A 21,347-nucleotide genomic window follows, 5' to 3' on the forward strand; every position below is an offset into this window, starting at 1 on the left:
GTGTGTGGGAGAGAGAAAAGGAGAGGCAGAGAGAAAATAGGTCTGGAGGGAAGGATACAACTCTGAGAGTGAGAGCAGCATCGAGAGGAGGAGACAGTCACAAAAGAGAAGGAAATAGATAGAGAGACCAGAGAGAGAGAGAGAGACCAGAGAGAAAAAGCGATAGAGAGGGGGGCACCGTTTTCTCCTGCATCGCTGCAAGGACAGACACAGAACTGAGACAGGAGGAGACACATACACTCACACTGCATTCTCACCCAGCCCATCCAGACTGAACATGACACGCTGGAGAGGCAGATCTAACAGGACCATATAACAGGATCATCAGCATATTGGACATTATGACTCAGTCATAAATACTACAGCCTACACAGGTAGATACCAAGGACTTCCGCATCAAAAACAAGTTTGACCTCAAAAAGAGGAAGGTTACTGTTCAAAAGAGGACATGTGAAGGGAATTTGTTGCTGGGAGAAAAAAAAAACTTGAGGCGTAACAGCATTACACTCTCGGGGCTGTATCTGAGGAGGAGGACCGTCGGCACACAGGGGCTGTGCTAGTCTCGTCTCTGACACACGTACATGTCCTTCTGTGCTTCAGATCTGCGTTGCTGCTGCTGCTGTGCTGTTCCTCCCAGGACTATATCTCACACTAGTGCGACCAGCAGTTTTTTTTGTTGTTGCTCTCCCAGAGTGTAGAGCTGCCTGTGCCCTGGTCCACAGCAGGTTGTGTGCTGAGCTGTGTAGAGGCTGTGCCTGACCATGAGCGGGACTAAGAAGGGCGAGCTGGCTATCCGCGACAAAGCCATCTTCCATCAGCAGCGGCGTCTGAAGCAGGCCACCCAGTTCACACATAAGGACTCAGCTGACCTGCTGCCCCTTGATGGGCTGAAGAGACTGGGCACCTCCAAAGACCTGGTGAGTCTCACGCCTGGTCGGCTGTTATCAATGCTGTTGTTACTTGGTCTCCAAATAGGGATATTTAAATGGTTATGAAGAAGATGATGAATTTGAGTTTATTTTGGATGCTTGTCTGGAGAGGTAATTGCCTGTTGTCTATTGTTGTCTGTCTAGTGCCAGAGGTTATTGTAGTGCTAGTTGAGGTCTGTCTCATGCTAGTCAGTTTATGTTCTTTGGAGGTCCGATGAGAGGCAAGCAGACTTTGAATTTGTCAACACTAGAATACAGTTATAAAGATTACCTTGTTTTTTTTATGAAAGAACATTGAATACCTTATGATCAGAGTGTTGATGGTACAGTAATGAATACCGAATTATATATAAAGTACATGCTCTAGGAATCAAGCTCTATGATTGAATCTCTTGTTCTCTATGATCACAGTGCATTTCCCCTCCTTAACAATGAAGTTAAAAAATAAATTGGTAGCTGCTATAGGATAATGAAAGATTCAGAGATCTGTGTGTACCATGTACCAGGAAGGACCAGACCTGTCACACCCTGTTACTTGAGTGAAGCTTCATCTTTTCTCACCAGCAGTACACTTTCACACACACTTACGCACAAGATATGATTAGATGACATTTACATTACATTTAGTCATTTAGCAGAGACTCTTATCCAGAGCGACTTATAGTAAGTACAGGGACATTCCCCCGAGGCAAGTAGGGTGAAGTGCCTTGCCAAAGGACACAACGTCATTTTGCACGGCGGGGAATCGAACCGGCAACCTTCTGATTACTAGCCCGATTCCCTAACCGCTCAGCCACCTGACTCCCAGGCTCCAAGGTCCCCAGAGCGCACTCCAAGAAGCTTCACAATGAGTCTCTCTGGCATGTAGCATCTCGGGGCATGCTGTGTGTATGATTAAACTGTGTGTTTATACTCTCCACATTTCAACACCAGGACTCACAGTGGGCTCCAGCAACCATAGCCTCCTTGGCCAAATTCCATCTCTGTCAACCCTTGCTCCAGTCTCTCTGTTTTCTGTCTTTTCCCACTGTTTTGTTCCATTTCCTCTCTCCGCTGACATCTTATTCACATATTTACACATATCACACATATTTATGTGGAGCACAGGAAAACATTTATTTATGTTCCTTCCGACAACTATGAATCAATATCCCTCGAGAAAGCCTGAGGTAAAAATGGCGATTGTTAATGAGTGTTTTAAAGGTGAACATCCATTATGCACAGTCTTTAGTACAGTGATTAAGAGCCAGAAATACTGATGTTGTTGACAAACACAATACCTTGAATAAAATTCACTTAGAATGGAATCTGCAAAATGGTGAACAATAATGAAAACAAAATGTTTCCCTGAAGTCCTTACTGCATTATTCATACTTCCAAAGGAGATTAAACACCAACAGGTATCCAATGACAGCATGTAATTCCGAGTCTCATTACTCAGACAAATCGCAATTATAGTAAAACCAATTATGTACCAGTCAGAAGAGCAATGGGACTCATTCTCATCCACGTCAGTCTTCAGAAACCAGAAAATAAGACTGAGGCCACAGGGGGCTCGGTAAGGGTTGTGTGGTGTCTCACAGCTGTACTGTATGTACGTTGTAATGGCCTTGGAGCCAGAGAGAGGCAGCCATTGTTAGGCCTCCCTCGCTTTACCCGCCAGCCTGCCTGGCTGGCTGTCGTCTCTCTACAGAACTGTCACAACCAATCACCCTGTCAATGGAGACATGACTCAACTGAACGGTACAAAAGCATCGAGCGTCCCTAAGGTGTCTGGAGAGGCTTGTCTCAAAGACGACTGGCAACAGCAGACAGCTAGGATCCAATCACAGCTGGAGAGAGGACATGTTTATTTGTCTCTATGCCTTGCATGTCAGTAGTGGTAAAAATAGTAAAAACGATTGTTTTTAACTCGAAATCTGTTGAGACTAATCCGGAATGACGATTATTCACGATTGTCTTCATTAACGTGATTTACAGAGCCAGGAAGGCTCTTAATGAAATCAGCATTAGCTCATGCTGGGCCTTAGATGTCACCAGGTTTGCTGCTGCTCTTCAGCTTGGTAGCTATGCTAGGGAAGTATTCAACGGTGGAGCCTGCGTTACATAACAGCCTATTTGGTTGGCTGCTCCACGCCCAGGGCCCTTTTATCTCCTCAGCTGTGCCTCACCACGGCGACCAGAGCGAAGGAGCAGTGAGCATGAAAAGGGCAAACGCAACCCAAGCGGGAGAGGCAGGGAGGTGAACAGGCAGAGGCGGGAGAGAGAGGGCGGGCGGACGACAGCAGAGGAGCACAGCCACTTATAGGGACAGTGCTTATAGCAAGTAGCGTTGCATAATCTCATCTCACCCCCGCTCATATAGACTCCATGTTCCTGATACAAACAGCTAGTTTCCGCCAGACATCCCCAGCTAGCCTCCTCTCTCTGCCCATAGATAAATGTGCCTCCCGTACACAATATCTGCTCTCCATTCCAAGGCCTCTCCCTAGGCCTTCCCTCTTCCAAGTTCTCCCTCTCTCCATCTCTGTTCTCCCTCCATCTGCTCCCGTCACAGAGGGTTAGACATGGAGGTTCTCCAGCAGGAGGCTCTGCCCAAGTAGGCAGTGATCCTACAGGCTCCAGGTGTTGGAGGAGGGTCGCGTGGTAGCTGAGCTGCAGAGCACCTCCCCCCATCACCCCCCCCCCCCCCCCCCCCAGGAAAACCCCAGGAACAATACAACAGGGAGCACTTCTACGTTAAGAGGGATATTTCCAGCACTTTTCATTCGTGTCAGGCAGTGATTGGCAGCACGCAGCGCCTTATCGTTTTTGGTACAAGAACAACAAGTTAGGCTGAGTATAGCCCCGATGGGGGATCATCTGAGACTGTGACAGTGTCACTCCTGGTGATGTGGATTCATTGCAGTTTTGGCCTGGCCTTGACTGGTTCTAAGGACCAGTCTTGAAGGGATTTAGGACTGATGACATTACAACCGGCTTGAAGCAAATGAGGCGGGCTGATAGGTCTCTGTGAGTCCCTGTCTCCCAGCCACCAGGGGCTCTGGAGGAGCGATGGCAGCAGACCTCGCCCCGCAGTCGTTCTCTCTCTCTCTCTCTCTCTCTCTCTCTCTCTCTCTCTCTCTCTCTCTCTCTCTCTCTCTCTCTCTCTCTCTCTCTCTCTCTCTCTCTGTCGCTCTCCCTCTCTCTTTGTCTACGCTGTGCATGTCGGGAGAAGCTAAAAATAACTAACTGTAGATTGCAACAGCTAAACAACCCCAACATCAGTGGAAGAAAGAAGAAAGGGAAGTGGGGGGAAGATGGAGACAGAAGGGAGGTGTGGAGAGAAGGAGTGAAATTGAGGGTTAGACACAGAAAGAAAGAGAGGGAGGGCGAGCGAGCGACAGAGAGGAAAGTAAGGGAAAAAAAGGGAGAAAAACAGAAAGACAGGACAGAAAGACAAAGAGAGAGAAGTGAGAGAGAGAGGGAGAGAGCAGCTGTGCTGCTGCACCCTCCTGGTTTGTGTCACAGGAAGTGGGCCGCTGGGGACCTCGATCAGAATGGGAAAGTAGGCATTTGGCAGGGGGGGGGGGCGGGGGGGGCAAGACGACATGTGACTCAGGCCTGTTGCAGTTAGATAATTAGCCCACATGGCAATTAGCCTCTAATCTCACACAGAGCGAGAGCGCGTGAAAGAGAGAGAGAAGGAGAAGGAGAGAGAGAAAATGACATGCTTTGACAAAGGGAGAGTAAGTGTCACAGTAACAGTTGTCCCTGTCACCCTGGCAGGAGACTGGTTTGGACTGGAACACAATGTTGTCAGTGCTCCCAGGTCACTGCAGGATTCTAATCAGCAGAATCAGCATGACACATTAAAGGACATAGAAGAACAGTGTGTGGATAGTGTGTGTGTGTTTCTGTGTTCATGTGTGTGTGTATGATTGGGTAGAGCCTGATTGATTGCATCTAACTAAATCACCAAAACATAATGGATGCGAATGTTTAATTTGTATGGATAGCAAAGACAAGAGCACAGACTGGATACTACCTAATGGTATAACCTAGAAGTATATAGACTATAATGGAAAAGGAGTATGTACGGTAAATGTATGACATACCAGACATACAATGACAATGCTGTGTGAAAAACAAATGAAGAAAACATGTGTGATGTCTAGGGGACTATTCCACTATTTAGAGATATGACTGAGATGATACCCTGTTGATACCCTATAGTAGATCAATTATAACCGATCCTTGTCTAGGGTATATTTAATAAATCACCACAGGTCTGCATGATTCCTCCTGCCCTCTGGTTGGAGTGATGTCCAGAACACGATAGCAGCCAATAATAATCTGCCTGACTGCTGATAGACAGAAACTGAGATTAGGTAAAATTCATAGCAGAAATGCTGATTACTGCTCAGCCACTCTGCCAATAAAGAATGTCTGTATCTGCATATTACATTTCACAAATTAGCCCTTCAGCAAAATTGCCAAACGAACCGTAGCCATTGGCTACTTTATCCAAGGACTGTTGTGTCCACAATATGCAAAATTACTGCAAGTTAAAATACAGTGAAGGTTTCCTGAATTTCGCTGTTTACTTGCGATGGATAGAAATGTAGAACCATAATCAAGTCTCTCTGGGTGTTATGGTTTAAGCTGCAGGAAGACAGACGCTAGTTACTATTCTGACATTTCTCTTCACACTGTATATTTTAACAGCCACTTTCCTTCCCTTCATGTCATCAGACGCTGAACCAGAGCATATAATTTCAGAGTGTGGCGACAAAGCACTGAGTCACTTCACAATACAACGAAAAACACCGGGACACATGGTGGATTTACGTACAGTGGACCCAGGCTGACTGTTGTTAACATGCATACTACGAGCTGACCTCCACGCTGTGGTAGCAGCTGGCTTCCATGACAGAGATGAGGAAATGACACTGTGTTCATGGCTGCCTGTCAGGTTAGTTCTGCTCTGTGTACTGCTAGTGTCGTGGAAAACAAGATTCAGTGGAACGTGGATTGATTTCAGTTTATAACAAAAGGGATTCCCTCATAATAGAAGGGTTTCTACGTGTCTTTTGAATATCTGCCGCTTTATAAACCCCTGTCACCTGACTGCACATCACAGAGAATCAACCTGGGCTATTTCAGAGCGCAACATGTCTACTTCCATCATCATAACCCTCCATCCCTAAATGTGATGCCTGTAACTGCAGCAACACCACCTTTCCAATCCATTTATGTGGATTGATAGACTCCAGACACACCATCCTTCCCACCATATATCCCACTATTCATCCTCTATCCTTCATCCACCATGGAATCAGTCGGACAGCCACCCATTGACCCCTAATTATCTCCTGGTGTGTGTTTCTGTACACATGTTCAGAGATGGGAGGGAAAATACAGTAGCCAATCATGGCATGATCAAGTTACGAAATTATATTATGTTAATTATGTAAAAAATGGACAAGCCACTTAGACCACTCCTGTGTTTGATTAAGCTGGTGCTGATGACATTCGAGACATCTGATTGGCAGGGTGAGTGCGAGGTCAGGTGTCCCACCTCTGATAAAGCTGGTGCTGAAGGCCAGCAAGGGGAGTGTGAGTAATAGATAATCATGATTCAGACCCTTCGCGAGAGGTTGATTTCATTTGATTGGTATGGACGTTAAGAGCCTCACTCCGAGCATCCTATTCTGAGGAGCGATCCTGTGGAGAAGAGGCCGTACTCACAGCTTGAGTAAAGCTGAGTAAACCCTCCCTTATGACACCGATACACGAGGACAGGGGGAGGGAACGGGTGGCAGGCTCCAGACTGCGCATTATAACCAAAAAAGAGGAGATAGACAGAGGGAAGGCCTGGCAAAGGGTATATATAAACAACACAACACTCCATATGGCTTACTTTAAGCCTTGAATGATAATCATGAAAGGGCAAGGGCAGACAGGGGGGAAACGGGTTCAGAGATGCGTAAATATGCGGGTGGCAAGCCTTTAAAGATGACCTTAAAGAAGAGAGGAGAGAGACAATGCAGGGTGAGGAAGCAGGGGAGGGGTAGAGGAACATCGCGCTGAAGAAGCCTCACGGTGGCTCGTCGGTGACCTGCAGGGACAAAGGGGCACGTCACAGCTGTTAGAATGCTGTGAGGCAGAAGCAGAGGCAATTACACACATGTTCTCCACAGACAGACATAACAGAGCCTTACCATTTTAATACCAAGCCGCCTGGGTTATAGGGTCTAGGTCTAGCTGGCTTCTCTCTCTCTCTCTCTCTCTCTCTCTCTCTCTCTCTCTCTCTCTCTCTCTCTCTCTCTCTCTCTCTCTGAATCATAAACTCTGCACAATATGGAACACACACAAACAATCCAATAGAATACATACAAAATAGGAAACCCAATCTATTCTTCTGTCCCTTGTGTTCTGTTGAAAAGAAACACAAAATTTTCTTTACAATGGTGGATTTTAATGTTCAATGGCAGCATTTGGGCAAGATTCCCTGGTGGGTGTCTTGAAGGGAATTGCACTGTTGTCGACCCAGGCAGCACAATACTGTGATAACAGAAGACGTAAACTATAATACGTCTTTATATTCCTCATACAGGCAAGGTTCCAAGGCAAAGCAGGGATAACACTTTCACACTGAAGCACTGTGAAACAGCAATATTTAGCAATATTTCCACTTCTGAGACATGGCAAGGAAGGTGTTGATGGGAGGGGTCAAAGGTCACCTTCCTATAAACAATCTGAACATGTGAAAAATCCATGCTTTTCCATAAAGCAGCACCCACATCTCCTCACAGGTCGGTTTCTCTCAGAGAAACATCCCCAGTGAAAACCTACATCTGTTTCTATGAAAGTGTCCAAGCGAGGGCTAAAGTGGGCCTGATGATTGCATTAGCAGGAAGGGAGAGAGGAAGCTGTGGCCTAAAAGGAAATAATGGCTGTTCTCTAGCAGGCTCCTTTTAATGGACCAACACAACTCAATAACCTGTTGGAATGTCAATTATGGTTCAACTAAGAAAGATGGACAACACTTTACATTAAGGTTACATGTAAGAACATAGCAAAACCTACAAGATAAACATTGTAGTCACGTAAGAATTGCTATGTAATGAAATTGTATTAATTAGGTATTGTATGTGGTTAAGAAGCTACACTGCAACTTCTTGATTAATCTTTGAGACCTGGGAGAGATCCTTCTATAGTTAGGATGCTGAGCTGACCGAGGCCAGAGATTACAGAGGTGGAATAACAGTCTGAGCCAGACCTCTGCTCAACATAAGTCCATATGACTATAGTCCACTTGACAGACATCTGCTTAGGCTTGGCTGTGGTCTGTGTTCTTATCATTACTGCGGCAGGAACCAAGCTTAGCAACTCCATTTACAATGAGTTTTCAGAAGAACCTTCTGATGAATTAAGTTGATATCCAGCAATAAAGTATTTTCGCCATACCTTTAATATTAGCTCCCATTCTCCACAATAATGAAGCCCGCAAGTTTGGCTGACTGACTTGTTACTTCCTTGATGCTGTAAGGTTTGGTAGTGTTGGCTGAGCTTCCATTTACATATAAGTACCCCACAAGCTATTTCATGACTTTTCTGACTCTCTACTGGTCCACAACTTGATTGGAAAGGGCCTGCTACTAAAATATGATTAAATTCATACTGGAGGAAAATGACTCACCTAATGCCAGCCTGTTGTTTTGTAATGGTTTGAAATCTATTTCCAAGTTAGTCATCCAGACAATCATTCTCTTATTGTGAGTGAGTGATCAAATCATGAAACAACAGTTCCCAGGATTTTCTGCGGGACTGGGTTTGTCTCTGAAAATGATCTACAAATGAATGCCTATTACAACAACTTAGATCTAAAGCCTTACAATTTATGATTATTTTTGTTTCATTATAAGCCCCTTCGCACACCCCTGATTTATACTGGGTGTCTGAAATCCTGTTCCATTTGTTTGTTGTCCTAGCAACCCCACAGCATCGTTCAGCGCCGTCTCCTTGAGGGGAACATGACTCGCCTGCGGGGGGAGGCAGGGGACCTCAACTCCAGGGTCCGCTCCCCTCTGGCTGACAACAAGGAGGGCGGAGACGTGGAGGAGAGGAGCGAGAGCACGGCGGATGACTCCACGGAGGAGAGGGAGTCACCGGAGGAGAGCGAGAGGAGCCTCCGGTCGGACGAGGAGGACGACAGCAGCGAGGCCGGGGGGAAAAGTGGCCCGGACGAGGCCAGGCAGACGGCCGGGGCAGATCAGACTGACGAGGGGACGGAGGCCAGGCAGGGGGTGGCTACCCTCACTGCTCTGCTGGTTCAATGCAAGGTAGCGTTGTTGTCTGGTTACCACTGGGGGTTTGCTTTTCATCGACGTTGGTTCAATGCCTCGAGTACTTTTTCTGTCAGTACTGAGAGAACAACACCATTCAGGTAGCAGCGATTGTGCTCTACTCTGCTATTCATCTGTGTTCTCGTGTTATTCTACAGATCTCTGTCTCATTAGCTGTAAATAGCAGGTTGGCGGTTGGGAGCCCTGTCCTCTGAGACACTTCACACTAATGACAAAGCTAATGGACATGAACACAGTAACGATGACTCACCTCGGGAATCATAGATGCACAATTGGTTTGTAATAGGGAACAAAAAAAACACAAGACGACATTCATCTTTCAGTCCTTTGTAGGCTGACTAAGTCTCGAAGTGTTATATGAATACATAACCCCCCAAAAACGGATACATCAGCTAAGATTATCAATAACATCTACAGTGACCTATGGGGACTGTATCCGAATGAACTGAAATGCAGACTGACAGTAAACAGTGAAACAACACCGTCACCCACTAAAGCGTCAACTCCATAGGGAGATACCAAAATAGAATTCCCCAATTAAGGGGATTAGCCTCAGGAAGTGGGCGTGTGCAGAAAGCATGTGGTCCTCATGCCCAATCGAAGGACAACCCCAGAAATCTGATCCTTATTCAACATCATGTCATTTCATGGTAGCTTTTTAAAAATGGATTTTCAGCTTCTCCTGTACTATTGCCATTTTGATGAATATGTCTCTGAAAGCTCATCTTCCCTGTGTTATGAGAGTATTGGATTGGATACATCTAATTTGGAAAACCCTGCTTGACTAGGCCGACATAAGTCAGCCTTCCTGTGATGGAAATCGATAGTGAGCAAGCTCTGCACACATTGCTGTCGTTTGAAATGTTGGGTGCAGTTTGTGTGTGTGAGTGTGTTTGAAGTTACGGGGTCCACAAGGGGATTGTTCTACTTGGTTCAGCTTTTCCCTTGATCTTCTTTGTGTCATGTATTCTGAGTAAAAACAAATGCAAAACAACTTCACAGCATTGCAGAGCTTCACAGAGGTGGGTTTATTACACCTGTCAGACTGAGACAAAGAACAGCGTCTGCAGGCCTGATAAGCCTGTGAAGAGTCTGCTGGCTGACAGAAGCTCATCTGAGCCCATATGGTGTACAGAACTACAACTCCCATAGATCAGCATGATCTGATAATATACTAGTAGGTGAATGTGTTTAATCTGAGATGGGAAAAATACTCACAGCCAAGAGAATATGGTATGATGAGTGAGCTGCCAGGAAACGACAGGTGAAAACATGCTCTGCTCAAGGTGTTTTAAGACACATGTTACCCTGAGGCAGTGGTCGATGATAAGCCAGATCTCTGGGGAGGTCATGCCAGTCAAGTTTATGGTTTCACAAAACACCATATCAAGTGTCCACGCTCTCAACTAGGAGGAGGTGGAGCCATCTTATTCTGCTCTCATGCATGCAGAGAAGCCATATGCTGTGTCTCTGAGCCTTCTCTGTTTTCAAAAACACATCCTCCCACGTGACGCCTCCCTGGCACGGGGTCTCTCTAAAAACACTGAGCGTGCAGAGCACAGAACGACAGGCGGTGTCGTCGCAGAGTAGGCACCTTAGTAGCCATTACTATCTGCCGCAATGTCCGCTTCCCCCTTTCCAATGAATCACAGCGATGTGACACAAACTGCCCTGCGGCAGAAGTGCTGCGAGACGCAGAGGAGGAGAGGTCATTAGAATCAGGACACACAGGGCTGTCAGCTCCACTGCTGTTGGTACACAGTTTTGATGACAGTGGATGAGAGAACTGGGATGTACAAGCGATGCACATCCCAGTTCACATGAAGGAAAGGACACTGTATTGCATTGGTAGAGTGGGGAGGGTGGGGGGAGGGAGGTCACTTTATGATATTACAGCAGGGGAAAAACACTGCTAAAGAGGTTGTCTCCTCACCCACAACATGCCTCTCAGCAATGTTCCAGGGTTAAGTTTCAAGATTATGCCACTTCAGACTCTCACATTGTTCTATAGGCACCGATTGTCAATCAGGTTCACTGTGGTTCAGTGATTTGTTAAAGAGTGACCCTCAAACACAACTGATTGGGCTAATGTTTTACAGTCTAGCCATGTATCTGAATAACAAAGCATAGAAAGCAAACTTTGAAAGCAAAGTACGGTTTTAATACTATGAGATCATCCCCTTTGAGAGGTAAACATGCCCCGTTAGCAGTATGTGTCTCAACGGTTGAACGAATACAAAAAAGTACGAATACAAGTGAGACTGGAGATTTCATAAGGGATCTGTGGACGGTCCAGTAGTCATTGTTGGTTTGTTATTATCGTTAAACACATGACTAAATAGCCTAAGATATGCATTGTCATCAGTTTACACACACATACACACTAATCTAGCTTAAACAGTCCCTTACTCCCCAGTCAGAGAATCGATGCATATGTGATTACCAAACAAACAGCCATGGCGGTCCAAGCCTCAATAAACCCACGCACATTTTAACAGCTCAGGCAATGTGACTTAATAGACTACTGATGCGTTTACAAAGTCTGCAGTGTCGATAACCTATTTATTCCAAGTTTATACTCCAGTATATTCCACTGGCAGTTTTACAACCTGGGAGTTGGCAGTGAAAGTAGAACTGTTGGGCCCTATTTGATGAAAAGCCCTTTCTAAGCTAACAGATCAATGGATTTAACTGTGGTTACACGACGCTGGATGAATGTACTGTTGTGACGGCAGCTGTTTCCTCCTTTGTGCGTCTGCCAGTGTGGAGGAACCATCAGGCTGTAGTCTGTCACTCATGTCTGCTCCTGTCTCCCACAGTGCTGTGAGACTGAGGTGAGGGCTTCCATCAACACAGGCAGTAAACACAACCTCATCTCCAGCTCCTACTGCCAGAGACTTGGGTGAGGAGACTTCATATCAATAACAAAACAACACATGGTTGCCGGTCCACCCGTGGGTGTTGCCTGCGTGCAGATACGACAGTAAACAATGTCCTTACAGGCCTTCCTGTAACACCCACCGCCCATTCGCACGCACAAAGTAGCTGAACACACACTACAGTGATATCCACCTGTTCATTAGTGCGTACGTGTGTGTGTCTGTGTGTGCCCGTGTGTGTTGGCAGGATGGTGCCCACCCAGGAGGGTCCACCGTGTGGTCAGACAGAGGGGCGTGGCCTGGTCAGCACAGTTAAGGGTCTGCAGCTGCAGCTAGGCAGACAGATGATCCAGTGCTCTGCCTATGTCACAGGTAAAAGAGGTATCAAACTGTACGGTACCTACACTGTACACATACTGTACATAGTGGCTGCATACATACATACATTCACCTATCACTAGCCTATACGCATCAATGCTATTTTCAACATACAAAACAAACTAACTAAAAGCCATTCTGTTTGCTGGAAGAAGGGATATGGGTACATTCAGTGCTTAGAATCAGGAACTTAACAGGATAGGAAAATATAATTATGGTTCCTTTCTAGGATTTTAACCTCCTTTACAGTATATCAAATAACCACAGTGACAAATAAACCAAAAATAATCCAAACAATATTCACAATATTTAAAGTTTCCTTCGCAGTGACTATACTAACCTGCCTGTAACAGAGTGATTGGTTCTTTGTGTGTGTTAGTTGTGCATGTGGGCGTTCTAAAGACGATGTTTCCTAAAAGCATCTGGAGATGTTCTTGTGTGTACTCAATATTCAGTGTGTGCATCTGACCTTTCCCTACGCAGTCAGGCAGGAGCCACAGACTGGAAGCTCACAGACCAGCCAGGGATGGATTAACTCCTTCCTTGGGTTACAGGGGCACACACAAACACACACACAAACACACACACACGCACACACACACATACAGGAGGGAAGACACGTGTGCTCAGGATCTCACTCAAATGTGATGCTCGTTTATGCAGACGCACAGATGAGTTTAGTGAGAATGTTCTCTGGAGGTTGGAAATTCCCTTTGCATTCCTGTCTCCATCTAACTCTCTTGCATTCAAACACTCTTTCGATTTTGTTTTCGCTGTCTCTCTTTCTCCTCTCTCTCTAGAAGATGAGGTGTTCGAGCTATGCCTGGGTCTTCAGACTCTGCTGGAACTCAAAGTAAGGCCCTAGTTGGTTCAGAGAATATGTAAATGTTGTGTTTCATTAGAGAATTCGTTTTTTAGAGTCCCCCTTAGCTGGAGCTCGATAATGAAGATCAGCTCTACATATAATAAAAAAGCGAAAACACAGGGACATGATCTGAGCAGTTGAGTTCGTTAAAGTAAGGCTTTCTAGAAACGGTCATGAGATTTAACAGTGTATAGACAAACTGATACTGACAATTAACTGAGCCTCAAGCCTCAACATAACTATATATTTTAGACTATGAGGTAAGATTGGACATAAGATCTTGGATTAAGAAGCAAAACCTGAAACCAATTTATGATACTAAACCAAATTTGCTTTCAGAAGCACTACACTGGCCATTCTCTTCAGATGGGAATCCATTCAAGTACATTAAATCATAGCTGAGCATATTCCTAAAATAGATAGGATGGAAAAAGGGTAGTATTCTAATTTAATTACTACTACCTCATGCGAGGGAACATAACCATAAATGGAGATGTACAGCAGAAGCCCTAGGTCAAATCAGTCAACTATTAAGAAAAATGACCTGTCGTTGGCTTTTCTGTTGACCTGGAAGTAGAACAGAGACTTGACAGGTTAAGACCCGTGGAAATGGGCTAAAGGCTAACATATGTAGAAATGGTGACCCACATACTGAAATGAGCAGAAGAAAAGCACAGAATCCTCATGACATTCCACTGCAGCATTTGTGACAGAGGAGGTTGAAGCCATTCCAGTCTCTGTCTCTCTGCCTGTGGCATCCAACAGGCAGGTCCCTGTGCTGACCCACTTCCCTCCTCCCATTTGCCCCACCCCCACCCCCACCCTCCCCCAGTGCTGTGTGGACCTGAGCAGAAGGGTCCTGAAGCTGCAGGTTTCAGGAGAAGAGCTGCCATTCTTGGAGCCGCCATCTGAGAGCCAACTGCAGCACGACACCAACGAGAACCTGTGATCCCTGGGAGAGATCACTTCCTCCCCAGCCGGCCCACGCACACCTCTGATTGGCTGCCGCTGAAGATGTGTCGCAGTCCTGAGTCTGGACTGTCCAATCACAGTGTCTCGCACTGCCAGAACGTGGACAAGCACCCTCATTATTTTTTGGTTCACACCATTGTGTTTGTTTTTGTGCAATTGAGACATTTATAATGATTTTCTTCCAATGTTCAATTAGTCTAGTTGATGGAGCTTACAGAGGCTTAGAATGGAGACAATCGTTTGTCAATTACTGATCATGACAACCTTGATTATCATTTGATTTTAACATACTATTTGTGATATGGAGGTACATATTAATTTACGTTTGCTAGTAAAATGCCCAAATGTTGACATTTCAGTAGAACGCTTCCTCATGAAAGCTCTCCAGAAGTCCATGTTCGTGTTTCAAGAGACAAGAAGAAAAGTCTCAGGTTCCTACGTAGCTGTCAATTAGAAGAGCTTTTAAACAGTCTTGTCAGCGGCTCAGTGATAGTCCATGAGTCCTTGCTCTGAGAGAGAACAGTAGTATAGTATACTGATAGTGTTGAACTATCTTCTCCAGGTGAAGCCCCTTCTCCCTTTCTCTGTCTCAACAGAACAATGTTATCTATTTTCCCATTGAAGATCCCCTTATATGAATGTCATTGTGGCTTACATAAAAATGGTCTCTCAGTAACTTGTCCGAAATGTTAAAGTAGACCTGGGGTGAGACTAGTCCTTGTGAGCAAACAGCAGAAATCAAAACATTCCATCTGCATGATTTTGTAGAGGTCTGCTTTTGTATACAGTCTGCATGTTTGTGTTACTATGAGAATGTTTCACTATGGTTTGTGTGTGTGTCTGTGTGTGTGCGAGAGAGAGAGAGAGAGCGAGCGAGAGACAGAGAGAGAGGAGAGAGTGTACATGCAGGGGAGGGGCTTTTCTGTGGTGGGCTTTTCAGTTTCGATATGGCTGGTGTTTCACATGGGAAAAAAGCGATGCTGTCCCCCCTCCACACACCAAGCTCTGGTGAGGATATGCTGCCAAAGCTGAGCCCAGCTGCCTGCCTCTCCTCCTTCAGGGGAATCAGAGCTGAGGCTGCATATGTGCCAAGGCCCTCATGGATGTTTGTTGAAGCATATTTGTAGCTATTTTTTCAGTTCAGGAAACAAATCAGCTTTGTACATTCTCTCCTCTTGTACCACGTATCACTGACGTAATTCAACTTTAAATGTTTGATGATTTGATCTTCTACATACAAAGTGCCGTGAATTCTCCTCTCATTAGCAGCCTGTTGGAGAGCGGAACCAGACCCTACAGCCTCCCTGCTACGTACATGACTCTGTCTTGGTCCTTCTGCATAGTGTGGGGGAATCAATGGGAGCCTCATGAGCTCAAAGAAAGGTCACGCTCTGCTTTAATATCTGGACTTGCTCTTAACCCGCCCTGCTGCAATCTCTGTCTGACCTTCTCTCAATGGGGGGTCACCCACACATAGATTGGCAAAGTTTCGGTATTCTTTGATGTACAGTACTGGTGTACTTCCTAAGCTGTGTGATGGAAATCGATGTATGAAAGGAATTTATTTGTTGTGTCGTTTTTTTCTGAAAAGTATTTTCTCTGCCTATTAAAATGTATTCTGGCTAGAGATGCGTACATTCTTTGAAACCTGCATACAGTACAACCATAAGCTTAAGGGACTGAGAATCATATATTGACTCAAACAGATTCAGCAAACTGATGTGCATCCAAAGGATTGAATCACATTTTATGAAACGACAGATCAATTTCAAGGATGAAGTTGAAATGTTCTCAAACCTGTATTGCTGTTGACTCCCATGACGCTGCTCAGATGTGGCATCCCTGGGCCCTATGCTGGGATGTTGCTATGATAAGACCTTTTCATGTTTGCACAGTGAAAGCAGATGTTCTCTCAGGCATAAGGCCAGGAGGGCTGGCTCCTCTGACCACAGCAAGTCCATGTCTCCATATGACTCACTGCTGCCTTCATACATATATTTGTCTGTCTGTTTTTTACTGGAAGCCACTGGGAGAAGAACCAGTTCAGATCACATGAGAACAAACCCGGATGGCTGATATCCCTGGAGTCAGCCTTTTACAGATAACTTAGTATGCTGTAGCTTTGGTGTGAGAACAAAATAGCAACTATAGAATACATTGAGGGGGAGGAGAGGAGAGGGGGCCTGTAGAAATACATTTTAAGTCAACAGCACATGCCACATCCTGTCAAAGCTCTACAAACAACCGTGGTCCCCACAGCAATGAAAAGCCACAACCAAAGGTGTCACTCCGTTAAAACAGAAAAACAGATTATCGTTGGTACTTTCCAGATTTAGACTCTTCTCAAAACAGCAACAATTGCATTTTGTTCTACTGATACTGCCTGACAGTATCAGTAGAAGTGTGTCGAATTGTTTAGTCAGACTCCCTTACCCTGAAGATAAGTCTTTACAAGATAGCTCCTGTGTCCTATACTGAGGTGTTGAGAGCAAATATAACACTTGTTCAAATCTGGAGAACTTACTCCCTGGTGGACGTAGAAATCTATCACCTCTCTACAGATGAGAGGGGAGTAACAGGGGCCACACTCTTCAGGATGTCACACTCCACGCAAAACTATCACCCAGTGTCGAAAGCAATCTCTGAGCCCACACTGTACGGGAAAATGAGATCCATTTCAGATTACACAGGCTTCACTGCCCTGTCATACCGGTCAGTCAGTCAAAGGGGCCAACGTCAATGCTCTAAACATCTATGCTCCAACAGCATCACGCTGCTGACAGATTGGTATGCCTTTGTGCCATGTTGAGTACGAAGAACAGCACCAGCACACAATTTATATTATCTCATGATTATCATGTTGAAATCTGACCTAAAAAAAATATTCCATTTGATGATAAGAGCTTGTGGCAGGGGTGAACAAGTCTGCCATCTCTGTGCAGGTGCCTGAAATCATGACTGACATGTTTCCTTTGCTTTTGTTGCCACAGAGCTTGACAATCAGCAGAGCCATCTGCCCCCTCTTCCTCCCTACTGCCTTCCCCCACAGCCTGCCTGTTTGTCACTTCCAAGAGGATTATTTGTCCTGTCTGCTACAAGCTAATTGTGCTCCGCCTTTCTATTTTTCCTCTCTTCCCATTTCCCTCTATCTATATCTCTCCCTTCCTTTCACGCTGGGTAAGCGATAGTTCTGTCCCGCACGCACGATTCCCACCCCTTGGAGCCCAAGAGGTGGGCTGTTTGTCTGAGGAGAATGTGCCTGTTTGTGTGTGTGTGGTCTGTGTGTGTGTTTGTGAGTAGGGAGTCAGGTGGCTGAGCGGTTAGAGAATTGGGCTAGTAATCTCAAGGTCGCCAGTTCGATTCCCGGCCGTGTCAATTGACATTGTGTCCTTGGGCAAGGCACTTCACCCTACTTGCCTCGGGGGGAATGTCCCTGTACTTACTGTAAGTCGCTCTGGATAAGAGCGTCTGCTAAATGACTAAAATGTAAAAATGTAATGTTTGTGTGCGTGCGTTGGGGGGTAGACCAGAGCTGCACATTGTATAGTAACCTAAAGGAAAGCTGTGGGGAATATTGATCACAGCCCTCACAGATGCGACTGCTCACACACACACACACACACCCGCAGCATGCAAAATGACATGGTTGAAAATCCCAGGAAAGAGGGAGGCACTGAGAGGCACTGAGAACAACAGGACTCCTTCCTGTCCACAGTGAAACATAGGGCACCAGCTCCAACTCACTATGTGAACCACCACCCAACATGAACCACCACCCAACATGAACCACCACACCAGATGAACCCCCTCACAACGGGATCTACCTTACCATATGAACCACAACAGGCTGACACCAACAAGGAAACACACTGACACAAACACTGCAGAGGAGGCAACTAGTGGACACGGATAACAGCCACGCTTATTAAAACTGCCACTTGTGTCATTCGTCCCACATTCCCATCCCTCCAGGGGGATAAGAAGACGATTAAACCAAGAAGTTTTAAACCTGGCACTGGCAGAATCGGACGTCATTAATCAGCTGCGTCAAGTGGAGGAGCAGATCGAGGCGTGGAGATTAAGGCTGCCCTCGCACCAAGAGCCCTTCAGAGGGCGGAGCCCAGCTGGCTGTCAGTCAGGATCAGGACTCTCCACGGTGAAACCTCTGCCTGCCTTAGCATGCAGTCGTGGGCACATGGCAGCTGGATGAAATGGTCTTGAAGACGGACAGGGTTTTATGTGGCTTTGCTAACAGGACATATAGGGGTGGGTGGATGGGAGATATAAAAATGTAATTTAAACCCTTAAATGGAAAAAAGACCTTGAAAGGACAATGAAGGCACACATGGAACATAAATCAGTCTCACTGTGTGTGCCACTAATCGAGGGAAGGGGCTTTCGTCTCACAGAAGAGCCATCACAGCAAAATTGGCCTGCAGCCAGCGGCTGTTTATTAATAGCTACTATGAAAACCAGAATGAACCACCAATTGCCACTGGTCACGAGGGTGAAACACTTGACGTTATAAGGAATTCCCAATGGCTGGCACCTGGCGCAACTATTTTCTTCACTCCTAAATGCAAGATGTTTTCACATTAGCTTTCTATACATACATTTCACTCTTCTGAAGGTTTTCTTTCTCAAAACTGCATCAAATACTGCATTTGTTCCAGCATACAGTTTTCAAGTAAAGCATCCCGAAACGTTTCCTTTATTTATGGCCAATGATTTCAAACAAATTAGTAGACACTACAAATTAGATGCTGTCAATAACACTCTGTGACTGCCTCACATGATTCATGCTCGTTTAGTAGAGAAAGCATGCCAGCATTCATTCTTGGCAGCATACAGCGTTAGCACTGGCAGTGCCCTACCATGCTGTCAGCTCACTCAGACCCAGGACCTAATGATGAGGCTTGCTAGTCACCAGTGACCTCTGCTATCACAACAGTGATTTACTTTCTTTGGGCTAAACAAACCATTTTGGAACACTCTGTGGAAGCATATCAAATGGAAATTGTTGCACCATGTGAATCATACCTTTGTAGCATTGCGTTGGTCTATATAGACATCCAGAATCTTTGTGGAGAAGTAATCTGGTAAACCACACTGACTAATCAACCAGACTGTACTCTTTTTTTAAACTTCATTAATGACATTTATAGTGACAATCAACAATATAACTACATTGATCCTATATCTTCCACTTCAGACAATAACCTTGTGAGTTTATGTTTACTAGGCTAGACCAAAATAAAGAGGCTTAATCTTTTTTTTTTAACACTCACTAGAATACACTTGCTAGATGACACTTGTGAACATGCACAGAGACCCAGAGAATGGAGGCAGAGAGGGATGAAGGCAGACTCACTAGCCCTGGGTTGTCATTTCCCAGGATCCTCTGCTGCTTTTGTGTGGAAAAAAGCCAGCCTACCAGCATGAGGAAAATCCCACGGCAGAGGTCAGAGACACGTGGGATACAGGCAGCACTCAGACAGGCCACAGGGATGGTCCTCCTTCCTCCCTCCCAAAAATACATTTAGTCATTTAGCAGACGCTCTTATCCAGAGCGACTTACAGTAAGTACAGGGACATTCCCGCCGAGGCAAGTAGGGTGAAGTGCCTTGCCCAAGGACAAAACGTCATTTTGGCACAGCCGGGAATCGAAATCTGGCAACCTTCAGATTACTAGCCCGATTCCCTAACCGCTCAGCCATCTGACCCCCCCAAAAAATACCATGAATCTCTGGGCCAGATGAGATCACATGGCGGTCGTCAGGCCTTCAGGGGAGGGGAGGCCACGGTCAGAGGTCTTGGTTAGCTAATGGAACGGAAAGGAGGAATGGTGGGCAGGACCGTGGAGGAAGAACGCTGTGCTTGGCTGTTCCCTCTGTTGACTCAAATAGGCACACAGGTCCTGGGAACCAACGTGACACGTTAAAGCACGTTATCGGCTTGACCATTAACGGTCAAAAACAGAAACCCGTTCAAACTACAGTATGCTAACAGGAATGCTGACTTTTTGGACCTCTACATTTAAGGGCAACACTGACTGAGCATGTTTTTAGTTGACCAAATCCTCAATTTAAATCCTTAAGTGTGTAAGATACCAAATACATTTTTAAATACACACTAAGGCAAAGGATACACTACTATCTAATCTATTTATCGTAACCATAGGCGGTTAGATTCCAACACAACTTGTGTGATTACCCTTCAAATGAGAGCACACAAATATCAAAGAGAAGCATTCCCTCAGGCTCTCAGTCGGAGAGTACCGTCTGCCCTGCGGAGGTCTGGCCCGGCCTCTGAAGGGCACCACCAGTCTGAGGAGAGAGCTGTTGTCTCCTCAGACACCTGACCATAAACTCACCTCTTCTCTCTTCAACACTCACACATTTCCTCTCTCTCTCTCTCTCTCTCTCTCTGACGCACACAGTTTACCTCATGCGCAGGCTTATTTTCCTCTCGGTCGTTCTCTGACACAAAGAAACAGACACACAGTGGTTCCTCCTCATCTATTATGGATGAGAGCCACAGAAACAGGGTACGGCTGGGTAGAGGATCCTCCCCTGAGGCTTCAGGGAGATTCCCCTGAAGATCCAGTAGGCAGTTCCTGTTTACACCGCTGCCCTTAGAGAAGTTCTCGGCTGTACCAACGTGACAAACAATACAACGGTTTTGGCTTTGGTGATGATCCACGTTACGCAACACATTTTGCATTATGTAACATCTTTGGTGCACAAAATCCTTGAGGATGACCAGGGACAGAGCTCACAGATGGGAGGAGTTTGACTCAGACTTGGATAATAGTATAATTTGAAGGTAGGTCGAACTGATAGAGTGCCTGCTTCAGCGCTTTCACTGTATTTCTGTTTCAATTCTGAGTAAAAAAACTGTTTAAAAACCCTGACCTTAACTAGATGAATATGATTATGGTTGATAAGGGTTTTTAAGCATACCACTACAGTTT

General features: G+C 45.6%; 1 protein-coding gene across 2 annotated transcripts; it reads left to right on the forward strand.

Annotated features, from left to right (window-relative positions):
• Positions 1-26: 26 nt before the first annotated feature.
• On the forward strand, positions 27-15,999 carry nrip2 (nuclear receptor interacting protein 2). 2 transcript variants are annotated; one of them, XM_062483281.1, is made up of 6 exons: positions 27-917; positions 8,906-9,256; positions 12,100-12,182; positions 12,407-12,540; positions 13,338-13,390; positions 14,235-15,999. In XM_062483281.1, the coding sequence occupies exons 1-6, from the start codon at positions 762-764 to the stop codon at positions 14,349-14,351; spliced, it is 894 nt and encodes a 297-aa protein (XP_062339265.1). In that variant the 5' UTR covers positions 27-761; the 3' UTR covers positions 14,352-15,999. The 2 variants fall into 2 exon arrangements, with proteins under 2 accessions (XP_062339265.1, XP_062339266.1); XM_062483282.1 differs by having other exon boundaries at positions 28-917; positions 12,407-12,531.
• Positions 16,000-21,347: the final 5,348 nt, after the last annotated feature.

This window comes from Osmerus eperlanus, chromosome 17, assembly GCF_963692335.1.
Source record: "Osmerus eperlanus chromosome 17, fOsmEpe2.1, whole genome shotgun sequence".
Classification (NCBI taxonomy): Eukaryota; Metazoa; Chordata; class Actinopteri; order Osmeriformes; family Osmeridae; genus Osmerus; species Osmerus eperlanus.